Source organism: Nansenia antarctica (assembly GCF_963989245.1).
Source record: "Nansenia antarctica genome assembly, chromosome: 5".
NCBI classification, from domain to species: domain Eukaryota; kingdom Metazoa; phylum Chordata; class Actinopteri; order Argentiniformes; family Microstomatidae; genus Nansenia; species Nansenia antarctica.
The window spans coordinates 59538100-59559407 of record NC_137690.1 but is presented as its reverse complement, the minus strand read 5'-3'; the positions used below and the strand labels follow the sequence as shown (position 1 = coordinate 59559407).

The following is a 21308-nucleotide window of genomic DNA, read 5'->3' as shown; positions in this document are numbered from 1 at the left end:
AGCCCTGACTGAGTGTTTGTGTGTGTGTGTGTGTGTGCTTGCGTGCGTGCGTGTGTTTGTGCGTATGAGATCTTTCAGAGCGTAGGAGATCTAAGCGGAGGGACGGATCCTCTAGTTGAGCTGTGAGTCTGTCTGTGAGGACAGGAGAGGGGAGGGGACAGGCAGGTCAAGAGAGGAATCAGCCAATGAGTGTCTGAACAGAGGAGCTCTTCACTGGATAAGATAGCAGAGCCTATACACACACCAACTCACACACACAAGCACACACACACACACACACACACACACACATACACACGCATGCTTGCACGCACACCCACACACACACAAACATACACACACTGCCATCTCTATGACACTCAGCACTTGGTTCCGCTGCCACCGTGGGAAGAACTTTGCCATGGATATCCATGGCAACAGGAGTCCCAGGCGCCTGCTGTCAGGAGCGGTGCCTTACTGACCCAGCAGTGATTGTGTGTGTGTGTGTTTGTGTGTGTTTGTGTGTGTGTGTGTGTGTGTGTGTATAGGCCAAGCGGCATGCCCCCTTTCACACAATGCCTAGCTGGGCTCTTCTCTTCCTGCCTGGCAGACTTGGGTGTGTGTGTATGTGTGTGTTTGTGTGTGTGTGAGAGAGAGAGAGAGAGAGAGAGGGAGGGAGGAAAAAGAGAATGGAAGAGGCTTATGTTATGACTAAGATTTATGCATGTATTGTTCTTATGGGTATTCAAATGAGTGTACAGTATCTGCATTTGTTTATATGTCTGTATGTTCTATGTGTGTGTGTGTGTGTGTGTGTGTGTATGTGTGTGTGTAATGTCATCAGTAATATGTCAGAAAGGGTGCCACTGTGACCGTCGCCATGGGCTTATGGTGTGGTGTGTGAGTCAGGATGAGAGGAAAAGAGAGATCCCCCTCTCCCCCTTTCTCGGTCTCTCCCTCCACCCCCCATTCCCATCTCCTTTCATTACCAATCATTCTTTAATTCAGGTCTGGATCCAATTTCTCCCCCTCTCCATCAGAAAGAGAGAAGAAAGGAGTAGAAAGAAAATAGCCATCTATGAAGTCAGGCCACTGTCTACTCTTTGTTGTTATTTTTATCATTCCTGTTCTTCAAAGTCTTACTTTCTTCTCCACCAAATCACTCATTTTGTTGTCAATATTTTCAGTCGTACGACTTTTCCTTTTATGACACTGTATCCTCGTCAGGTTGAGTTAAGTGGCATGGAAAACACAAGAGGAATTGACAATTATTGAATGAATACATGAATAAATAGATACATATATTAAGTTAGGAAAAAATGCTTGGCAGAGGGGAAGTAGAGGGAGGGGGAGAGAACAAACAGAGTGCTGGCGCTGGATTGTTGGGGATTCTGGGAGATTTCTGGCGATCTTGGTCGGCCACTTCACTCCTCTCACTCCCCACCTCCCCTCCCCTCCCCTCACCACCTCCTCATCCACCCCCCACCCCCAAACCACAACAAGGCTGTGTCCTCTATTGAAATTAACAAGCTCATACTTTTACGATTCACACGCTCACTTGCTCTCTCTCATACACACGCTCCATATGAATGCACCCACACACAAACACACACACACACACACACATACACACATACGCATGCACGCATGCATGCATGCACGCAAGCACGCACACACACACACACACGCTCAGTTCACAAAACTACCACCAAATGAGGTTGTTATGATGTCATTTTTAGAAGAAAACATCCAATGCTCTGCTAGTATAATTTAGATGGATTTGATACTTTAGCTTCATTCCATTCTAGAACTTAGTCAGATTGCAACTTCATAGAAATGCACCGGTGGCAACATATTAAAAACGTTTGTAGCAAAGGGATTTGGCCAGCTTAGCTTGTAACATGATCATCTTGGCTTGTTACAATGTTTACAGTGCCCACTTTAGTTGCCTCCAGTGCTGCAGTGTATGAACATCTCAACAGGTAATTTAACCATGGCATTACCGTCCATTATATCACAGCATCAAAGCAATACTGTTGGCAGTGTGACGCAAAAACCCTTGAATTGATCTCTCCTACAGACATGCTAAGAATTCCCGAGACTCTAGGTATGTCTATCCACTCCAGAACCTTCTAGGAATCATCTGGACAGATCCCACTTTCCCAGGAATAGCCGGCTGGTCCGGCCTGGTTCAGGGTGTTCTTGAGATCCTCATGTATTCAGAGTGTGATAATTGTGACATGGTCCGGTGAAAAGGTCCAGATGTCTGCAATTCTCAAGTCGTGCAAATGACCAAAAAGTGTGTGTTTTCCATTTTTTGCATATTACGAAAGTTTAAGTGTTGAAGAGCCCACTCGATATAACAAACAACCGTTTTAGGATCACTAAATAATTATAATTTGTGAAATGGATTCACTGTATAGTCTGCCATAGGCTACTGTGTAAGTGATACATGGCTTGTAAACAAACTTACGTAGGACTGTGTGATCATCTAATTATGTGTAGCTATGTGTTTTTATGTTGATGTTCTATCAGCATGTTGTGATGTTCATAGCGATGTTTCTTCTTAGCAATTGTGATATGATGTGTGTGAAAAGATAGAGAGACAAGAGTCAAGATTCAAATGGCCTATCAGTGAGAGAAATAGGGATTGGGGTGAGCTTGTAGGGCGTCAAGAGGGATATATAGCTCCCTATGCCCCTTCGTCAATGAGAGAGAGAGAAGGAGAGAGAGAGGGAGGGAGGGAGGGAGTCCGCCCGCCTCATCCGGCTCTCCAAACATAAATGAAGAGGCATAAAGCTGAGGAGAGGAAGCAGAAAGGGGCCTTTGTGGCTCAGGGTAGGGTCTCTTTCATGGCTGTTCCCACAGTGCCAGTGCCACTGATGACATTCACCATGTCATACACACACACACACACACACACACACACACACACACACACACACACACACACACTGCGTCAGGGCCTCTGACTGCGGTGACTTTCGCTGGTGCCGGGCCCCAGACGGAGTGGCGAGGGCCCTGAGAGCCACAGGCAGCCATTGTGCTGTCGCCGCGGAAACCAGTCTCTTCATGTCAGACATGTTTTTCTGTTTGTTTTCTTTTTTATGTCTTTAATGTGGGCAAAGGGGAATGTTTCCCTTCTCTTCCCCCCTTCCCTTCATTTCTCTCCCTCCCGCCCTCTCTCTTTCCCTACCCACCCATCCGCATTTGTTTCTCTTCTCCCCCCACCCTATCTGATCCCCTCCCCTCGACTCTCTTCCTCTGTCAAGTTTGTCTCTCTCTCTCTCTCTCTCTCTCTCTCTCTCTCTCTCTCTTTTTCCCTGGGGATCGTCATTTGTAAAGCGTTTTAGCTGTAGACAGCCCCTATCTTTGTCGTGGTGTTGCGGCCTCTCCCTCTCACTCATTTCTTTTTTTATCTTTATTTTATGAGGTTTTGGCACAATCTGGTGCTTTTTCTTCCTGGGTAAAAAAAAACACATGCAACTTTAAAACAACAAAACCTATCCTGAAACAATTCTGCCTTTCCCACGCTAAGCCAACTTTCTTCTCAACATTAAACAAGCTCCAACAACAGAGAGAACAAGAACGAAAGAAAGAAAAGAAAAATAATCTGGTTATGATTCTAGTCTCCAAAAAACCAGTAGAGGATGCCCCACAGTTATCCAATGAGAAAAACAAATCAGAAAAAAGCCAACTGTTACTATTTTTAAGAGCTTAAAGAATGTTGTTCTGTGCCATGGCTCAAAGGCTAGCCGGCGCTCGTCCGTAATCAGTTCATTCTGCCTGAAGTCCTCCACCACATCACACACAGGACACAATCTTTTATGGGCCATGGAGAAAGGGAGAGAGAAAAGAGAGAGTGAAAAATGAAAGAGTTTAGGCTAATTCATTCTGTCCCTAAGCTCACACACGAGACTGCAGGATTTGCTTTAGTACTCTTACACTGGTTTAAGAGCAGGCTAATATTAGCAACAGAGAGGCCTACAGAAAAGTGGTTCTTGGGGGTTGATATTAGACTACTTCAAGATGACTGTCAATCAGGTTTATGGCATATAAACTCTGGTGCATTGAACCAATTTTGATTTTCGGCTTGTGTAAGGCTGGCATAAAGGACCAGATGGAATGCTGTTGTCCACATGACAGGTTGGTGGATGGATATGGCATATGGTAGGAATGAGTGATGCCTCCTGTCGGGAAGATAATGCCGTCTCCGAGTTTACAAGGAATTCAGACACCTTATGACACAGTTGTCTGACAGCCTTTCACTTTCCCAAATCCTTCTTTAGAGTGGCACCTCTGATGAGTGTTATCAGAGACCCATCCAGCCAACACCTTCAGGCACTTCAAGAGAGCAGGAATTAAGCCCCTAAAACCACCATAGAACCTGCCGTGGCTTTCCAGACAGCCAGGAGTTAATTTTAGAGTTCCTGGAAGGGGATTATGGTAAGTGTGCAGGAGGAGTGGAAGGAAGGTGGGTGGAGAGTGGGTGTCAAATAACAAGTATAAAACATCTGTTTTGTTCCAGAATCTACTGTAGGAATCTCTTTTTTTATGGCATACAGTACATTAGCATTGGCCTAGCCACGGGTGTGCCAGGGGCTGCCTGTGCCACCCAAAGAGGCAGCTGGCACGCTCACATTTTTTTTTCTTTTTTTGACCAGCGACGGAGAGCATCAACGGGAGACTAGCAAATAGAAACAATGTAACGCCTGCAGCTAATGCTAGAATATACCCCCCAACCCCCCACCCCCCCCCCGTCGACGACGAAACACAGTTTTTCTGATGCACACCCACTTGTTTTCTTCTGTCTATGCAACTGGGCTGGTGGTAAATGCATGGAATGGAATGAAAAAGGGTATCAAACAATCAAACACACGTGTTTGATGCCATTCCCTATTCCAATCCGTGCATTACTGTCCTGTCTTCTGATTTCTACCTCCACCAGCCACCCCTGCACTGTTTGATGCTAACTCATTTCAGTTCTGATGTGGGAAGGTTTGTGTGTTAAGTGTGTGTGTGTGTGTGTGTGTATGTGTGTATGTGTGCAGTACTCCTCCAATGGGAGGGTGATGGATGGATGACACAATTATGTTGAGAAGTCGTCAGTCTGCCATGTGGTGAGTCTGTGTGATAGCGCTGTATTTGGGCCTCCAGCCCAGGCCACCAGTCTGCTATGTTTGAACTTAATTACAGCGATGCCAGTCTGTCATTACAGAAAGACACAGGGACAAAACTATGGCTGGGCTTTAGGTAGGGTATTGTGATGGCAGAGGGACGTAAACACGCAGAGACACAAACAGGCTGACGGATACGAAAATGCAGGTGTGTGCAGTGAACCTGCAGTGGACACACACACACACACACACACACACATACGTCAGTTAAAGACTCACCTGTTTAGGCAGGCCGTTAGTCAGCTATAGCCATCTTATGTTCCTGTTTATGTTCTGTTTATGTTGTCCCTTCGGGGTGTTCCTCCGTTTTTGTTTTTAATCTCTTTTGATGATGTTTGATTGCGCCTTTCTTTTTACCCATGTTATCCCTTATTTTTGATGTAAAGCACCCTGTGCATCCGTGCTGAGAAGGGCGCTATAGTAATAAAGTTTTACTTACTCACTTACATAAACAAAGACAGTACAGAGTGACACGCAAACAAGCATGCAAAAACACAGGCACTCTCCAAAACGGGCAACCTTTCTTTCTCTCGCTAGCTCTCACATCAACAGACGAGCATACACATGGACGTACACACGCACGCACACATACACACACACACACACACACACACACACACACACACTCACACACATAAATTCTATGTGGATTAAGTAAGGTCAGAAAGGAAAGCCAACAACAAGCTTCCCAGGGCATGTCTACTGTTGTTCGCTCTCCCTAACAGTGACACTGTGACACTCAGTCCAACCCTGCCTCCATCCTCCTAACCTATTTACGGTCCTCTGCCACCGGAAGTTTGTGGTCTGGGACAATTCCACTTACTGCACTCCTCTTGGGCTAAATATAAGATAATAAAAAGGCTGACAGATTTATTTCTGGCACATGATACATTTCCTCCTCTGGAGAGAAAAGAAAAGACAAGGAGAAAGACAGACGTCTCCAAATGACCAAAGTACATTAAGTGGTAATTACAGGGAGAGAAAGAAGAGGTTTCCCCCCTCTTTCTTTTCCTCCACCACGACCACAGAGGAGAGTGGCGTCTTCGTACTAGAGAGGGGCGCCCCTCATATTAGCTTCTAAATGATTGGACACACACACACACACACACACACACACACACACACACAGACACACACAATTTCAATTTGATTTCTTTGAGATCCTGATACTCAAAGGCTTACAAAACATCTTGGGAAATACACAGAACAAAACAAACATACACTAACACATTGTCTCACTCTAAACATACACACACACACACACACACACACACACACTCCCCCATACAGTCCACCACCACACCACCGCACTGTGCTCTGAGTTCTTTGATCACTGGTCGAGGGTCCTCTCACTGGTGCCTCAGTCTGAATTCCTGAGATTCTGGGATAATTCAAACGTTTCACGGCACATATTTGGTCCCCCCATGAGACAGCGGCAGAGATGGAAAATGCCACCACGGTCCCCTGCTCCCTCTCCCTCCATTGTCCCTACTCTTTAATCAGGGACTCTCTGTGGCTCTCGCTGCGACCGTGATGTGTTGTCTCGGCCTGGGAAAATGCAGTCCTAAGTGCCTGTTATGTGCTGAAGCAGAGACCACAGGGACTCAGGGCTGCCTATGGTGGTCTGTGTGCCAGCTTATAAGGCCCCGAGGGTGACACGCCACGGTAGGGGTTGCAAACCTTGAGCCAGGATCCCAGGATTGAATCTGTCTACGTCTATGTTATGCATCACTGAGTTAGTCATTGATTGATCTGTAGAACAAGTCTAGGTGATCATCTGGCTGGCAGAGTTGAATGTTGAATGTTTCCATACTATATTTCAACTATTTTCATCATGATAACTGAACAAGGGCAATGCACAATGTTAATTTCCCCTTATACTGTAGGTCAGATGGAATATGTGAACATATAGTGAAATATAGTGATATGTATGTTATTGAAATGATCAGACGACCTTTCTAGCTGCATCACAGCACGCCAACGTTTTTGCTGAAAGCTCCACCTGATTTGCAGGAGATGAGCCTCCTCCTCTGGCCAGGCTCTTGTTTACAAACCAATGTGCACGCCTTGCACAAAACGAAAACATGGAGTTAGCTGAAGACGTTTTTGATGGGTGCGCCAGAACTACAGAACTGACAGGAATTGGAAAAAGGCCTGGTGCTCTGTTAATGAGTGACCAAAACAAAAGGCCCAAGTGTATCCCTTACTCAGCAAAAAAGGAAGGTCAAGGAAGCAAGGATACTTCTCAGAGTACTCAGTTCAACTTTGCCAGGCCTGTATTTTAGCACAGCCCGTCTTAGAGACTGGGTTGGTTATGACTCCATAGAACTGTTGATCAGGTCAAGTTTACAGGGATGGGGACACACCATACTGGTTTATACTGGTTTATATTTAGGGTTATGAGCATGAATGGAGTTTTATGGGGCGTCATAAATTTCATTTTCAAAAGGGGTGAGTATGGAGGCTCATGTACGCCTACCCTGCGGTTTCCACAGGCCACCACGAAGCCTTTGTGTTTTCTGGGTTTACCATGGGAAAATATCTGAAACAAATAAGTTGCCTGGTTGGTACCCCTCGGTGTAAAAAAAACGCTTCTGAGAGCTATGGATTGTGCTAAAAGGGTGCGGTGCAGTGTTAAAGGAACTGCTTGTTTACTTTCACTGTGTCCGAAAATAAAAAAGGAACTATTTTCTCTCCGGAACGAAAGGCAAATAAACATGCATTCTTTGTGTGGACAATGTGTGCAGGCGCGAGTCGTCTGTGGTCATGCAGCTGCACATTGGACACCAGGCACGTGAGGAAAGGGGCCCACTGTGGGGTTCCTCCTTTTCCTCCTCCTCCTCCTCCTCATCATCATCATCATCATCATTGCTCCAAGCCTTAACAATGGCGGCAAGATAAAAGCAGCCTGTTTTAAAATATGAACGGTGTAAATGGCGGTCAATTGCTCAATGCAATTCAATGCAATACAACTTTATCAACCTCCCTCGTTGATAAATGAAAATTATTGCTGAAGTCCATCCCATCAGCAGCAGCCTACATGCACAATTTGTAGTACAATCAGAGATTATCTAGGCTTTAGTACAACTTCATCCCGGGTAGGATTATGGGGACATACTATAGTCTTGATGATTTACATTGAAATTGAATTCAAGCCTCATAGCCCCCCAAAAAGACTTACACACAAATACCTAAGCTATGGAGCAGCACTTGTAGGTTCCAAGCCATAGCTTGTCAGACTATGGCTGTGATTGTATGCCCTCTTGTGATGATGAAGAAAACTACAAGTTACATTTTTATGAATCATTTAAACATTGTTTGTGCTGATCATGTCAGATCACAATAATTCTATTGATGCAGTTTGTGTGATCTATTGCTAAAATATAGATGGCTGATTTGAGTGTATGGAAAAAGTGAGCGTAGAGTACAAAGTATAATTTCGGAATGTCTGTTTACTACAGTACTCCCCTTGGGCCAATCAGTGTCATTGTGTAAACGCTGGATCTCGAGTCGTTTGAAACACGATTCTTCGCGTCCTACTGGAAACGTCACAGGGAAACGAGGAGAGGAATCGAGTATGAGCAGTTCGCGAACGATTCGTTCTTTCTGAACTACTTTTTACTCGAGAGCCACGATTCGTTTTCCGAGTGACTCTTCTATTTGAGTCGTTCGTTTGGGCTTGTGGTCGCAATGAATCCAGCAGGATGAATACGCGCTGCTCCGGTTCAACGGCTCGGAGGCGTGCTCTGACCACAAAACTGTCTAATTATTTCACACAGTAATGTGACTACTTCGTCCGGGAAAACTAGAACCTTCTACAATGAATCATTTGACTTTCGTTCGCCGTTTTCTGGAAGAGTGCATTATCTTAGGCTATTCGAGTTTTGGTCGCTGCTGCAACGAAGGAGTCAATGAACGACTCAGTAAAAAGAGTCTGGATCACACACTCGTCTCTCATTGGACGACACCGGGAGATCAGTGTCACACACTCGTCTCTCATTGGACGACACCGGGAGATCATTGTGGACACACACAGAGCAGGAATGATTCAGGAAGTGCTTGCTGACAGGCTACCTACAGCTTCTCGCTATCTGTCAGACACCTCTATGGCTGCCCCACTGACAGCTTTAAACGTTTAGACCAGGTAATGTATTGCATATGTACGATATGTTTATTTTGATGTCCTCTTATCGAACGATACGGGCATTTGGGAGCCGATTGTCTTAGCTAGCACGTTAGCTAGCTAGGTATTGTGTTGTGTTTACAGTCGGTTGGCATAGTCTTCACTAACCAATAGCGCTGCAGCTAGTCTGGGGTTTAACCCAAGGGGAAATTGCAATAGTAATCATTCACGTTTTTGTGTGATCCCTATTTGGACATCCAAATAACATATTAAAAGTCGTAGTATGTTATTACTTAGTATGTTATTGGATCAAGGTAAATTCAGGGGTAGAATATTTGGGGTCTTCGTGCCACATCGTCACAGAAAGAAGTGTGTATCTTTGCTTCTGAACATGCTATTTTCATCTAATTTATCTATACATTTGTAAGAATAATAATTTAAAAGAAATACAAGTAAAACAAAATAGTTATAGGGTGTTCTTTCTCGTGCAGACATCAGATATGACCTATTCTGAATGTATATGGGGGTACCCTTACCCCAACATTATCTTTTTATTTTATTTTATTTAAACAGTCAATCAAATTAGGTTATAACAGATTTATTGTCATTGACTGAACATACAGAAATGTAAATGTTTTTCCATAAAAACGATGTTGCATATCAGCATACAGATTAAAACCTTAAATGAGATAAATAAACCTTATAAACCTATAAACCTTATTAAGAACAGTATAAATAAAATATTTTATAAATGAGACCAAGCTTGAAATATGCCTTTACTGTAGGCCTACATGTAACCTTCACTCCATGTCCTCATCCAAATGTTGTGCCGACATATTCACGCACACCCCTCTGCATTCTAGGCTGCGGAGCAATCAAGTCCATTACGATGAGCGCGCACAAGCTTCAACAAGTATTGAGGAGCAGGGTCCTGGTCGGAATGGATCGGAATGAGGCATGTCTTGGATCCTCCACCCCCATTCCTCCGGTGGTAGCGAGTTTCCCATCCATTCTTGAACCTGATGGTACACTCTGAAGCTGTGAAGCATTGCAGACGACGATGTTGGTGGCAAGTTGCGAGGGTGGATAGCCGTTTGGCTGTCAGTCACTTTAGTATAGAAACTTTTCAGCCTGAGGTCATTGAGAGAATACATTTTTGCACCTTTGAAGATAAGTATCATTGCCCTTTCTCCAGCAGCAGCAATTCCATCCTTGGTAGCAGATTGTTTTTGAAAAATGCTGGCCTGTACTCTGAATGAGTCGCTTTCTCTAACCCGACACAGAGATACCCCTTTCCCAACTCCAAAGAGTCTGGATGTTGTATCACAGCCAAGCATGGCATGTGCGAATACGATGTTGTTGCTAACATCTTCACCCAACACATCTCTTGCTTGCCCAATGTTCAAAAACCTGTAACTTGACGAAGACAACTTCTTGGGCTCAGACATGAAGTGCAGCTTTCCTTGCTGATAATGGTGTAACAGAAGAATGAGGAGGTTGGTGTCGTCTCCAACAAGGACAGTTCCTTGTTTCAATGCTGCTGTCACTGCTGTTTGAACTATGAGCACATCAGCATCTCCCTGAGCATTGTGAACGTCAAACCCTGCAAGTGTTAGTCCCTCCCCAACAGGTTTATGAAATGTTGTTTGTTTTCATCGTTTGACATAAATTCCTGTTTTTTCAACCAGTGACATGGTTGATGTGAATGATGTGAACCTTCCGGCCAGTGTTTGTGTTCCTCCTTTTATGGGCACCATCCTTTGTAGATGGCTGTTAGCTGTACCCATCAAACACGATCACAACTGATTGCCCATAATGTTTTCAAACATAACCTATGTATGTTTACACTCTTGCTCCATATGTCTGTCCCAGGGTAGTCGGTGGAGGAGGGCCACTCCATCTAAAACGTACAGGATGTCTCTTTCTGGCACATCATCATGAGGGACTGCGTTCCATATTGCTTTTGCAATTTGGGGTTTGTTCGCTGGGAGAAACACTGTTTTCGTTTCGAAGAGCGCAGGTGGATACCCGCAGAGTTCATACTTGAAGGCTTCAGCTAACTAGACAGCTACAGTTATTTCGGGCTATTTGCGAGCATCTTTTTCCTGCCCTGAGTTTGGTTAACTGGCAAGAACATTAGTGTGTGTGTGTGTGTGTGTGTGAGTGTGTGTGTGTGTGTGTGTGTGTGTGTGTGTGCGTGCGTGCGTGCGTGCGTGCGTGCGTGCGTGCGTGCGTGCGTGCGTGCGTGCGTGCGTGCGTGCGTGCGTGCGTGCGTGCGTGCGTGCGTGCGTGCGTGCGTGCGTGCGTGCGTGCGTGCGTGCGTGCGTGCGTGCGTGCGTGCGTGCGTGCGTGTGTGTAACTCTTTCTGGCACATATGTGGCATATGACACCTACTAATGTAATTTCAATGCATTATAGACCTTTTCTTTACAACAAGCATAATGCTATTATGCCAATGTGCTGTGCCTATGCTTAACATAGAAATACACTGTTCCACAGGCTGATTTGTGCTAATAGTCGCGAGTTTTGACCTATTTCATATCGCATTCCTCCCCTTTGATGGCATATGATGCTATAGCTATGGCACTTATTAAACCAAAACACGCAATCTAATCCGAACAGTTGTTATTATGTAATATTATTGATGGGTTATATCATGATGTACTAACGCCGTGGACAGAGGCTGTTTCTCCAGTGTTCCCCTAGCTCTTTCCATCTTTCTCTTCACATGCAAAGATCGAGGTCCTGCACTATCAGTGCTTCAAACTGTCTCAATTCTCGCTCTGTCCCTCTCTTCCCCTTATCTAGTTCCCATATGTGGTGGAGATGGAGGTGCCAAGCTACCAGTCTAAGCTGCTATGTGAGCTCAACGAGCAGCGGAAGCGGGACTTCTTCTGTGACTGCAGCATCCTTGTAGAGGGGCGAGTTTTTAAGGCACATCGCAACGTCCTATTTGCTGGGAGCGGCTACTTCCGGGCGCTATTGGTACATTACCTGCAGGTAAGCAGAAGTGGAGGGAGGGGGGGCTCTAGTCATATAGAATATAGCCGACACAGTCCTGTCTTTGGAAATAATTGGAAAAAAACGTTTAGTTGGCCTATTTGTTTGAAGCTTTTAGATGAGATGAGATGAGAGATGAGATAACGTTTATTGCCATTATGCATACACATTAAGCATACACATATAGGAATTTGATTCGGCGTTACAGTATGAGCATTTCTACTTTTCTAAACAAATGCAATGCAAACAAACAAAACAACAGGACAGCAGTGCAGACAGAACACAACAAACTGTAAAACCGTAGCTGCCATGTGCGGCGCTATATATATATATATATATATATTTTACTCAAGTTGCAAAAAGCGTTCAGATTTAAAACATATTTTTCTATATGGCCTGTTAAAGGGGCAATCTGGAATTCAATCAACAACAAAGTGGGAACACCACCACTTTTTTTGGTAATCAGGCTAGGGCTGTGACCACTCTCAAATTCAAAGACCTATGGGTGGGATCAACATGGGTGGGATCAACATGTTTACAATTAGCTAATTACAAACAAAGGATTAAGAAATTTACATTTTCAGTTCTGATATGATAAGTCGGTTGAACTAAGCTCATGTATACGTTACATTTTTCAAGAATCAATGGCTATATATCATTCATTTAAAAGTCCAAAATGGATGTACCAACCCCAGATTGCTCCTTTAAATTGCATGATGCAGAAGGATTTTTGCTTGGTTGCTTTCATCACAGCTTTTTAAATGTATTATCCCTTCCCTGCAGGACAGTGGTCAGCGGCACAGCACAGCGTCTCTGGACATTGTTACAGCCGAGGCCTTCTCCACCATTCTGGACTTCCTCTACTCTGGCCGTCTGGACCTGTGCAGTGACAATGTCATAGAGGTGATGTCTGCGGCAAGCTACCTGCAGATGACCGATGTGGTCAGCTTCTGCAAGGGCTACATCCGCTCCTCCCTGGAGATCTGCAACAGAGAGAAGGAGAATGATAAAGAAAGAGAGAGAAACAGAGAGAAGGAGAGGGTGCAAGTGGAGGGTCCAGCGGACAGTGGCACCCCTTTCACGCCTCCCTCCAATGCCCCTGGAGCTGTAGCCTCTCCGTCTCTGGAAAGAGACAGGGGCCCCAGTTTGGAGCCCTCTCCCTCCACTGGGACCCCCTCCTCAGTGGCCGTCCCCACACCGCCTGGCCCCAGCAGGGACTCAGAGAGTGACTGTAGCTCCAGGGGAGACTTCCCCTCTGTGAGTGTGGGCAGGACAGGACACAGAGATCAGGTCAAGCCCCCCTCTTCCTCCTCCTCCTCCTCCTCCCCCTCAGGCTTGAAGCTAGCGGTGGTGCACCCCAAGATCGAGTACGACCCAGATGAAGAGACTGAGGGGTCCCCTGGTACTAAAGACCTGTCCTTGTTCACTGTCCCCCCCCTCCATCACCACCACCATGACAGGCTGATGTCCTCCAGCCCTACCCCCAGCAGCGGACACTCCTCCCATGCCTATGGCGGCTACCACGTCAAGCAGTTCATGGAGGTGCTATTGAGGGGAGGCTCCAGCCCCCACAGGGACAGAGGGGAGCAGGGCCAGTTCTTTACCCAGGGTTTGGGCCCCGGGGCTGGGGGAGCCAGGGTGGACGAAGGCTTGGGGCTGGGAGGGTCCTCCATCATGGAGATCCAAAGCGACTGGTATGGAGAGGACACAGGTAATTTGACAAGATTACTCTCTCCCCAACATCATTATGTTTGTTTCTTTTCTGTACTACTGTGGCTGGTGGCTGGTAAGGTTTACAGATTTACCCACCGATGTTAAAATCTACGCGCATTTGGCAGGTGTTCCTTTTTTTTTGCCATGTAACTTTGTCTCAAATATACCAGTAAGTCAGCTCACACTGACTTTATCACAATATTTAGTTGAATAAGCTATATAAACTTAAATACAATAAGTGATCTTAACCTAAAATAACATTACTGCTCCAGGGGAAGCATTTAAACAGTGTATTCCAATGGCTGCCCTGACTTCTTTTTTATTACCTATTGTGCTTGACCCAAACTTAGAGATATTGTCACATTTTTCTGACTACTGTAACACAATCATGATTTAAAAATGTTTCAACTTTGAAATCAAAAGCTTTTAATGGTAAGATATCCAGTTCAATCCTCTGCCATTTTTTCAAGTTGGGCATCTGTTAAGCAACTGTAATGCACACATTTCAAAATGCAATGTACAAATCTCGAAATGTAATGCACACATCTCAAAATACAATGTACACATCTCGAAATACAATGTACACATCTCGAAATACAATGCGGCTGTATTGATTTAATTTTGGCACAAATATTCTGTCTTTTTTCATTTGCATTTCGATACACGTATTTCATTTCGATGTGTGTATTGTATTTCATTGTAGCATGATCCGCCCTCCATAAGAAGTTGGCTGATGTGTTGGACTCTGCCTCCCCCTGCAGGTGACGGGTTGGTGGTGCCGGTGAAGTTGCACAAGTGCCCATTCTGTCCTTACACTGCCAAGCAGAAGGGCATCTTAAAGAGGCACATCCGCTGCCACACAGGCGAGAGGCCTTTCCCCTGCCAGATCTGTGGCAAGAGATTTACAAGACAGGAACACCTGCGTAGTCACTCTCTCAGTGTAAGATAGACAGAAAGGCTGTGTGTGTGTGTGTGTGCGTACATGTGCGTGTGTGCATGCGTGCGCGCGTACATTATTGTAAATGCGCGCGCGTACACGTACGCATATCACTACTGGCTGTAATGCATACAAAGGCTTTTACATTGCCAGGCATGAACGCATTGTTGACCTAAGCTACAGTGAGGCGACCATATCAGAAATCACATTTTCTACCGGTGTGTTTTGAAACCTTACACCTTGTGTGTCCATGGTGTTTGGCTTTGCAGTTTTTCTTTGCATTCCAAATGCCTGCCCATTTGTTGATGCTCATTTTATAAAATTCTGTCTCACACAGGTCCACCGGTCGAGCTGGCCTGTGGTGTGTAAGGGGTGCAGGCGCACCTTCACTGGAGCCTTATCTCACAGTCTGAAACGTTTCGGCCTCTGCGACAGCTGCACCTGCGTAACCACCACTCAGGACGACTCCGCCGCAGAAAACCTCGCCAACCAATCAGAGGCCATGGAACGAGGAGATGGCACTGTTTGGCCCGGCTTCATGGATGATGTCGATGAAGTGGAAGTTGGAGGCAGGGTGGAGGACTTACAGGAGAAACAGGAACATCACAGGCAACTGTCAGCCAATGAAGTAGGAGATATGGGCTGTGTCTCAGCAATCTCTGTAGCGTCCTTTTCAGGTCCCCTCTCCTGAAACAACAAGGGCATTATAGTAAATGTCTTAGGGCCAGTTTCACAGACAAGGCTTCAACCTAGTCCTCAACTAAATCACATTTTCAGTGTAAAATCTCCATTGAAGATGCTTTTTAGTCTAGGTTTAGGCTTAAGCCTTGTCTGTGAAACCAGCCCTCAATGTCTTACCAGGTTAAAGGACGATTAAATTGAGGTAGGGTGGAAATGTTGCTTTCACTTTAAGGATCCCAAAACAGGGCACATAACAGTAACTAATGGAAAACAATTACAGTTTGTGTCCCTATGAGGAGATGCCATAAAAGGTCAGGAGGAGGAGCTGCCATACAAGGTCAAACTATTTATAAGTTTCCATAAACTGTGGAATACAAAAGAACTTTGGAAAACAAATCTTTAACCTTAACTGTCTGCCAAATGCAGTAATGATTATGTGTATCATTGTACTCCCTGTGAGCCTTGGAAAGGAACTGTGTTTCATCCAACATCTCTAAATGACACTGTAAGAGTAGGTTATATGGGTGTCAAGGGTTTTTGATTGTCTTGTGAGGATAATGTCCATTGAGATTAATTATATTGGTTACATTTCAAATGCAGTATTATGATTTGTATCATGTCCCAATTTTTGGGGATTGTTTTTTTTTTAGAATCTAGCTCAGTATGAATATTTGTTGACACATTTGTACTGTTTCTTGTTATTTTGATCATGCATTATTGCTTCAGGCACTTGTTACTCAACAAGTCAGCAATATGTGTACCCCATACCATTCAGACCAAATAAAAATATACTGTGTGTATTTTCCTTTTAAATGTCCTCGGCATTGTTGTTCTCATTATTGTACAGAACAATGCTAAGGTGCTGTACAGTGATTTGCATGGAGATGTTAGCTGTGTCTTGTGTCAATGAACGCTAAGCACTATGGCCATATTTTTGCTAGTGTATGGGGTTATGATCAAGAGGTCATCTGATCAGACGAACCTGACTGGAAAGCCACTTCCAACACATTGTCTAAGTCCATCAATCATCATAAGAAAAAGAAATCGGTGCTAGGACCAGGCAATTGTCAGTCAATGCTAGAAGAATGAAGAATTACTGTTTCTTTTAAAAAACGAATTTATTGACAGTACAGAAACTCCAGGGGGTAGTGTGGACGATGAGGTCTTTGAAGAGTTTTCCATTCCTTCCTGGTATGGACTCAACCGCTGCAAGTCATATGACTACCTATGTACACACACAAGGCCATGACAATCATAAAGCGCGATGATAGCCTACAGCCATTCATAATCTATCATTCAGGAACCTGACCATGCGGACTAGTACGTGCTTAATGTTAGCGACTCCGCTACTGTTTGCACTACTCGCTGTGGTCCACGGAGAGAAGGAGCGATACACGGCAGACTGGACCAGTCTGGATGCCAGACCTCTGCCGAAGTGGTACGATGAAGCGAAAATCGGGATTTTTGTTCACTGGGGAGTCTTTGCGGTGCCAAGCTTCGGGGTGTACAGCGAATGGTTCTGGTTCAACTGGAAAGGCGAAAAGCGGGCGGCCGAAGTTGAGTTCATGAAGCAGAACTATCCTGAGGGTTTTAAATACGCTGATTTTGCGCCTGATTTCCACGCGCAATTTTTCAATCCCGACGCTTGGGCTGAGATATTTGAGGCTTCCGGTGCCAAGTAAGTATCCGTTGACTTGAAAATAATAGGCTAATATTAAATATCTCACCGGAATCTTTGGTGTGCATACACTTCATGAGTCGATAGTACATTTTTGTCTAAGTGAAGTGTATGCTCACCAAAGATCAGCCAAACTATTCATTAAGTGCATCAACCAAACTATTCATGAACACTAGCCTACTTTTAAGAGTTCGAGAGTAAAAATAATAAATAATTCTAACAGACTTATATAACAGGCCTATGTGCAGATTTGAGTCATTGTCTTCAAAATATGCATTACTAGGCCTACGCCTACCCTATTCCAATGAATACATGTACTTTAATAAGATAAGCCACACCTGCCCAGGAAAGCATGAGGAACTGCACTATACATTGGAATGATAACATAATGAAGTGTGTGTGTGTGTGTGTGTGTGTGTGTGTGTGTGTGTGTGTGTGTGTGTGTGTGTTAATTTAATTGCCAGGTATGTGGTGTTCACATCCAAGCATCATGAAGGGTTTACCAACTGGGGGTCTCGGAACTCCTGGAACTGGAACTCTGTGGACACAGGACCACACCGAGACCTGGTGGGAGACCTGACTACAGCTGTACGGAAGAGGTGGAACCCAACTGTTACTGGATCTGATAGTTGTAGTGTTTTGTTATAATGTATTAGTCTTTCACTTTCACATGAAAACACAGTAGGCTACACATGGCTCTACATGCAATATATTTACATGCCACACAATGTGCTGTCATAGGTCTTTGCACATGGGACTGTACCATTCCCTGTACGAGTTTTTCCATCCACTCTACCTGGCCGACAAATTCTCCGGCTTCAAAACCCAGGACTTTGTGTTTGAGAAGGCACTTCCGGAGCTGGTGGACCTGGTCAAGACATACAAGCCAGACCTGATCTGGTCGGATGGGGATTGGGAAGCTCCAGACACCTATTGGAACTCCACAGAGTTCCTGGCCTGGCTCTACAATGACAGCCCGATCAAGGTAAGGGAGTCTGGGGCATGTTTTTACCCAACAGGACAGTGGTCGCACATAGGTACTACATTAACCCTCAACAACCTCAATTCAGAACACTAATGGCTTTGGTTTGAATTAACGTCCTCAGGATGTAGTGGTGACCAATGACAGGTGGGGTGACGGCTGCTACTGTAAACACGGAGGCTACTTCAACTGTGAGGACAGGTACAGTACTCTCCAGATTCATACATAATCTCAACTTGGCACACATTTGTTTGTAGCCCATTAAGACTTTATGCTGTTAACTGCTGGGATGTATGTGTATTTCATATATTTCAGGTACACTCCGGGTCATATGCCCAACCACAAGTGGGAGAAGTGCCAATCCATTGATACCCAATCCTGGGGTTACCGTAGAAACATGAAGATCAGCGAGCTGCTGGACCTGCCCACCATCATAAAGGTGAGCGGTCACCGGAGGGGTCTCTCCCTCTCTTGAGCTCCAGTGTTGAACCGTGGTAGCAAAGACCTGTCAAGTGATCCCCACTCTCCCCATCTCTCTCTTCATTAGGACATGGTGTATGTAGTGGCCCTGGGGGGGAACTACTTGCTGAACATCGGGCCCATGGAGGATGGGATGATCCCTCCAGTGTTTGAGGAGAGGCTGAGGGGCATGGGCGCCTGGCTGGGGGTCAACGGGGAGGCCATCTACTCCTCCAAACCCTGGAGGGTCCAGTCGGAGAACAGCACTGTGCCTTTCTGGTGAGAGCTGGTGGTCTGGTATCAGGAGGAGGTTAGAAAAACAACAGATTAGAAAAACGACTTTAGCCAGCAGTAGTAAACGACTTAAGCCATCTCAGTAATGAAGTGGACACTGATATGTTACAGTAGCCTACTGTGATTAATGTGTGTTTGTGTCAGCTTAACAAAGATAGAGTAGAATAGAATACTAGTAGCCTTATTTTCCCCAGTTGGAACTACTGGTGTGGCATTCACATTAGACAGTACAATAAATACATTGCAGCATGTTACAAACAGTACATGGCTAATACAGACACACCGGCTACATGACTAACACTAGTCAATATTCATTTAAAAGTTGTGCTGATGCTGGCACAAAACTGCTAAGGGCTCTCTTGGTCCTGGGAGATAACAGATGAGGACAGGTTTGTCACACATTCAGCCTTCTCGGTTTAAAGGAAATAACCTGGGTTGCAGTTTTGAAAGCACATGCATACAGCTGGCTCCAAAGTTACATTTTCTGTCAGTTATTGTCGAGATTGATTCTAGGCAATCAACTCAGTAACTGGGTTAGGAGAAACACATGATTATATGGATAGCAGTACTCAGCAATACGTTCTTATGTTTATAATATTGTTATTACCACACAGCTTTTTTACAGCTTTTTTTTTGCTGCATGCAAAAGTGTCATGCACAGAGGATGCTTCGTGATAACTTAATTCACTGTCGGTGAGATCCTTGTCTTTGCTGGGTATCTAGCACATAGTGACCATGTTTATTGTAACATAGGTACACTGCTAAGGACACCTCTGTCTACGCCATTCTGCTTGCATGGCCATCCAAACAGATGTTTATTATGGAAACACCCAAAACGTCTGACGCCACCACTGTAAGTATAGTAGAGATAATGGAAATACAATTATTATAATTATAATTATTTTATCATAGAGTGGATCAATTGACAGATTGGAAATGGATCAAATGAAAACAATTGTCTCTGTCCATGTTCTTAGGTAACACTCCTGGGTAACCCACCCATGCCCCTAAAATGGGTGCCGTTAACGCCCTCAGGTTTGGTGGTGCTCATGCCTGAGATGCCAGAGTCCTTGGGACAAGGCTGGACTCTGAAACTGGATGGGGTGGAGTGACGGAAGGCAGTAATGACCGAAACTAGCAGTCACATACACTTGATGAATACATTCCTTCTCAATTCTCTATTTGTATTGAAAACTATCAGTAAATGGTATGTTGTTTTATGATTGGTTTTATTCCCTCAAATTGGAAAAATAATAATGTTTCTGTATATATTTTACTTTAAATAATAAAAATAAAAATAAATGTTTGAAAGAAGATCTCCAAAACATCCACTCTGTGCCATTCAATCTGGATGTCATTTCAATAACCAGTGTTTCTATATTCATCTTCTCTGGGTCCTTTTCCTTACCGGCCATCAGGGTAGTTTCTCTACCTCCTCCTCTTCCTTATCCGTAACCTTTTTGTTATCCTCTGAAAGGCCTCCAATTCCCTCTCATTTCCTCTTTCTTCTGTTTCAGGACCTTATTCTCCCTGCTGACCTTCATGACCTCTTGTCCTTGTCTAGCTTCATTGCCCTCTTCTTCTAGCTCCTACCTCATCATGTCAACTTTTTGACTTAAATGACAATTTATTTTTCCTCTTCAACCTTTTGTTTCTTCTGGTGAAGCTGCATTCTCTATTAGCTAGACCGAATTGCACATGGTCACACTGCTGTCCAGCAAACTCTAACATGATGTGCCACTAGTAGCAATTACTGAATGTAAGAATGCCAGCACTTTCTAGCAGTGAAGATTTCATTTACAATGTAAACACAATGTGATGTCAATGTGAATTATTATGCAAATTTGTCAAATGAAATAAATGGACATAAAAAAGGATAAAAAAACAACAACAACTTGTTATCAATAGATTATCCACATTATGGATTACGTGTGTGTGTATCTGTCTGTCTCTGTCCTGATTTTGCTTGGTGAATACCAAACAAAAAAACATAAATAGGTCTTAGCCGATATCTCTTGTCAACTTAAAACAAAGCTAACCATATAGTACTCTTTTCAGCTGTCTCCATAAGTGGCTTAGGCCTACATTTATATCGTACAAAAACAACAAGTGTCTTGAAAATAATGCTCTGTTTCTTAATTTTAATTTTTTATATATATATATTTATTTAAAATTTGATTCTAACAACTGATACAGGGTCAGTTATTGTTTTATATTCTTAACAGTCCCCCTTTGTATTGAGGGAAGAGCGGGTTTCAGATCTGTGCTTAAGCGCTTCTCCTTCG

The 21308-nt window shown here is 44.3% G+C and overlaps 2 protein-coding genes across 5 annotated transcripts; both read left to right on the top strand.

Annotated features, from left to right (window-relative positions):
• Positions 1-12102: 12102 nt before the first annotated feature.
• Positions 12103-16141, top strand: zbtb8b (zinc finger and BTB domain containing 8B). Its single transcript, XM_080531261.1, has 4 exons — positions 12103-12279; positions 13063-13990; positions 14754-14932; positions 15267-16141. The coding sequence occupies exons 1-4, from the start codon at positions 12106-12108 to the stop codon at positions 15618-15620; spliced, it is 1635 nt and encodes a 544-aa protein (XP_080387387.1). The 5' UTR covers positions 12103-12105; the 3' UTR covers positions 15621-16141.
• A 772-nt stretch (positions 16142-16913) lies between these two features.
• Positions 16914-20858, top strand: LOC308158645 (tissue alpha-L-fucosidase-like). 4 transcript variants are annotated; one of them, XR_013937466.1, is made up of 9 exons: positions 16914-17288; positions 17753-17887; positions 18030-18273; positions 18395-18471; positions 18586-18709; positions 18818-19008; positions 19777-19876; positions 20059-20230; positions 20541-20858. XR_013937466.1 is itself a non-coding variant. In XM_080532327.1 (8 exons), the coding sequence occupies exons 1-8, from the start codon at positions 16921-16923 to the stop codon at positions 20113-20115; spliced, it is 1296 nt and encodes a 431-aa protein (XP_080388453.1). In that variant the 5' UTR covers positions 16914-16920; the 3' UTR covers positions 20116-20858. The 4 variants fall into 4 exon arrangements, 2 of the variants coding, with proteins under 2 accessions (XP_080388453.1, XP_080388452.1); XR_013937467.1 differs by having other exon boundaries at positions 20001-20230; XM_080532327.1 differs by having other exon boundaries at positions 20059-20858.
• Positions 20859-21308: the final 450 nt, after the last annotated feature.

Excerpts from the sequence above, each read along its gene's own strand:
- LOC308158645 (XM_080532326.1), top strand. The coding sequence starts at position 16,921 with ATGCGGACTAGTACGTGCTTAATGTTAGCGACTCCGCTACTGTTTGCA. Across the intron at positions 17,888-18,029 it reads ACTACAGCTGTACGGAAGAG|GTCTTTGCACATGGGACTGT; the intron begins GTGGAACCCAAC and ends GTGCTGTCATAG. Across the intron at positions 19,877-20,000 it reads AAACGTCTGACGCCACCACT|GTAACACTCCTGGGTAACCC; the intron begins GTAAGTATAGTA and ends CCATGTTCTTAG.
- zbtb8b (XM_080531261.1), top strand. The coding sequence starts at position 12,106 with ATGGAGGTGCCAAGCTACCAGTCTAAGCTGCTATGTGAGCTCAACGAG. Across the intron at positions 13,991-14,753 it reads CTGGTATGGAGAGGACACAG|GTGACGGGTTGGTGGTGCCG; the intron begins GTAATTTGACAA and ends CTCCCCCTGCAG. Across the intron at positions 14,933-15,266 it reads TGCGTAGTCACTCTCTCAGT|GTCCACCGGTCGAGCTGGCC; the intron begins GTAAGATAGACA and ends TGTCTCACACAG.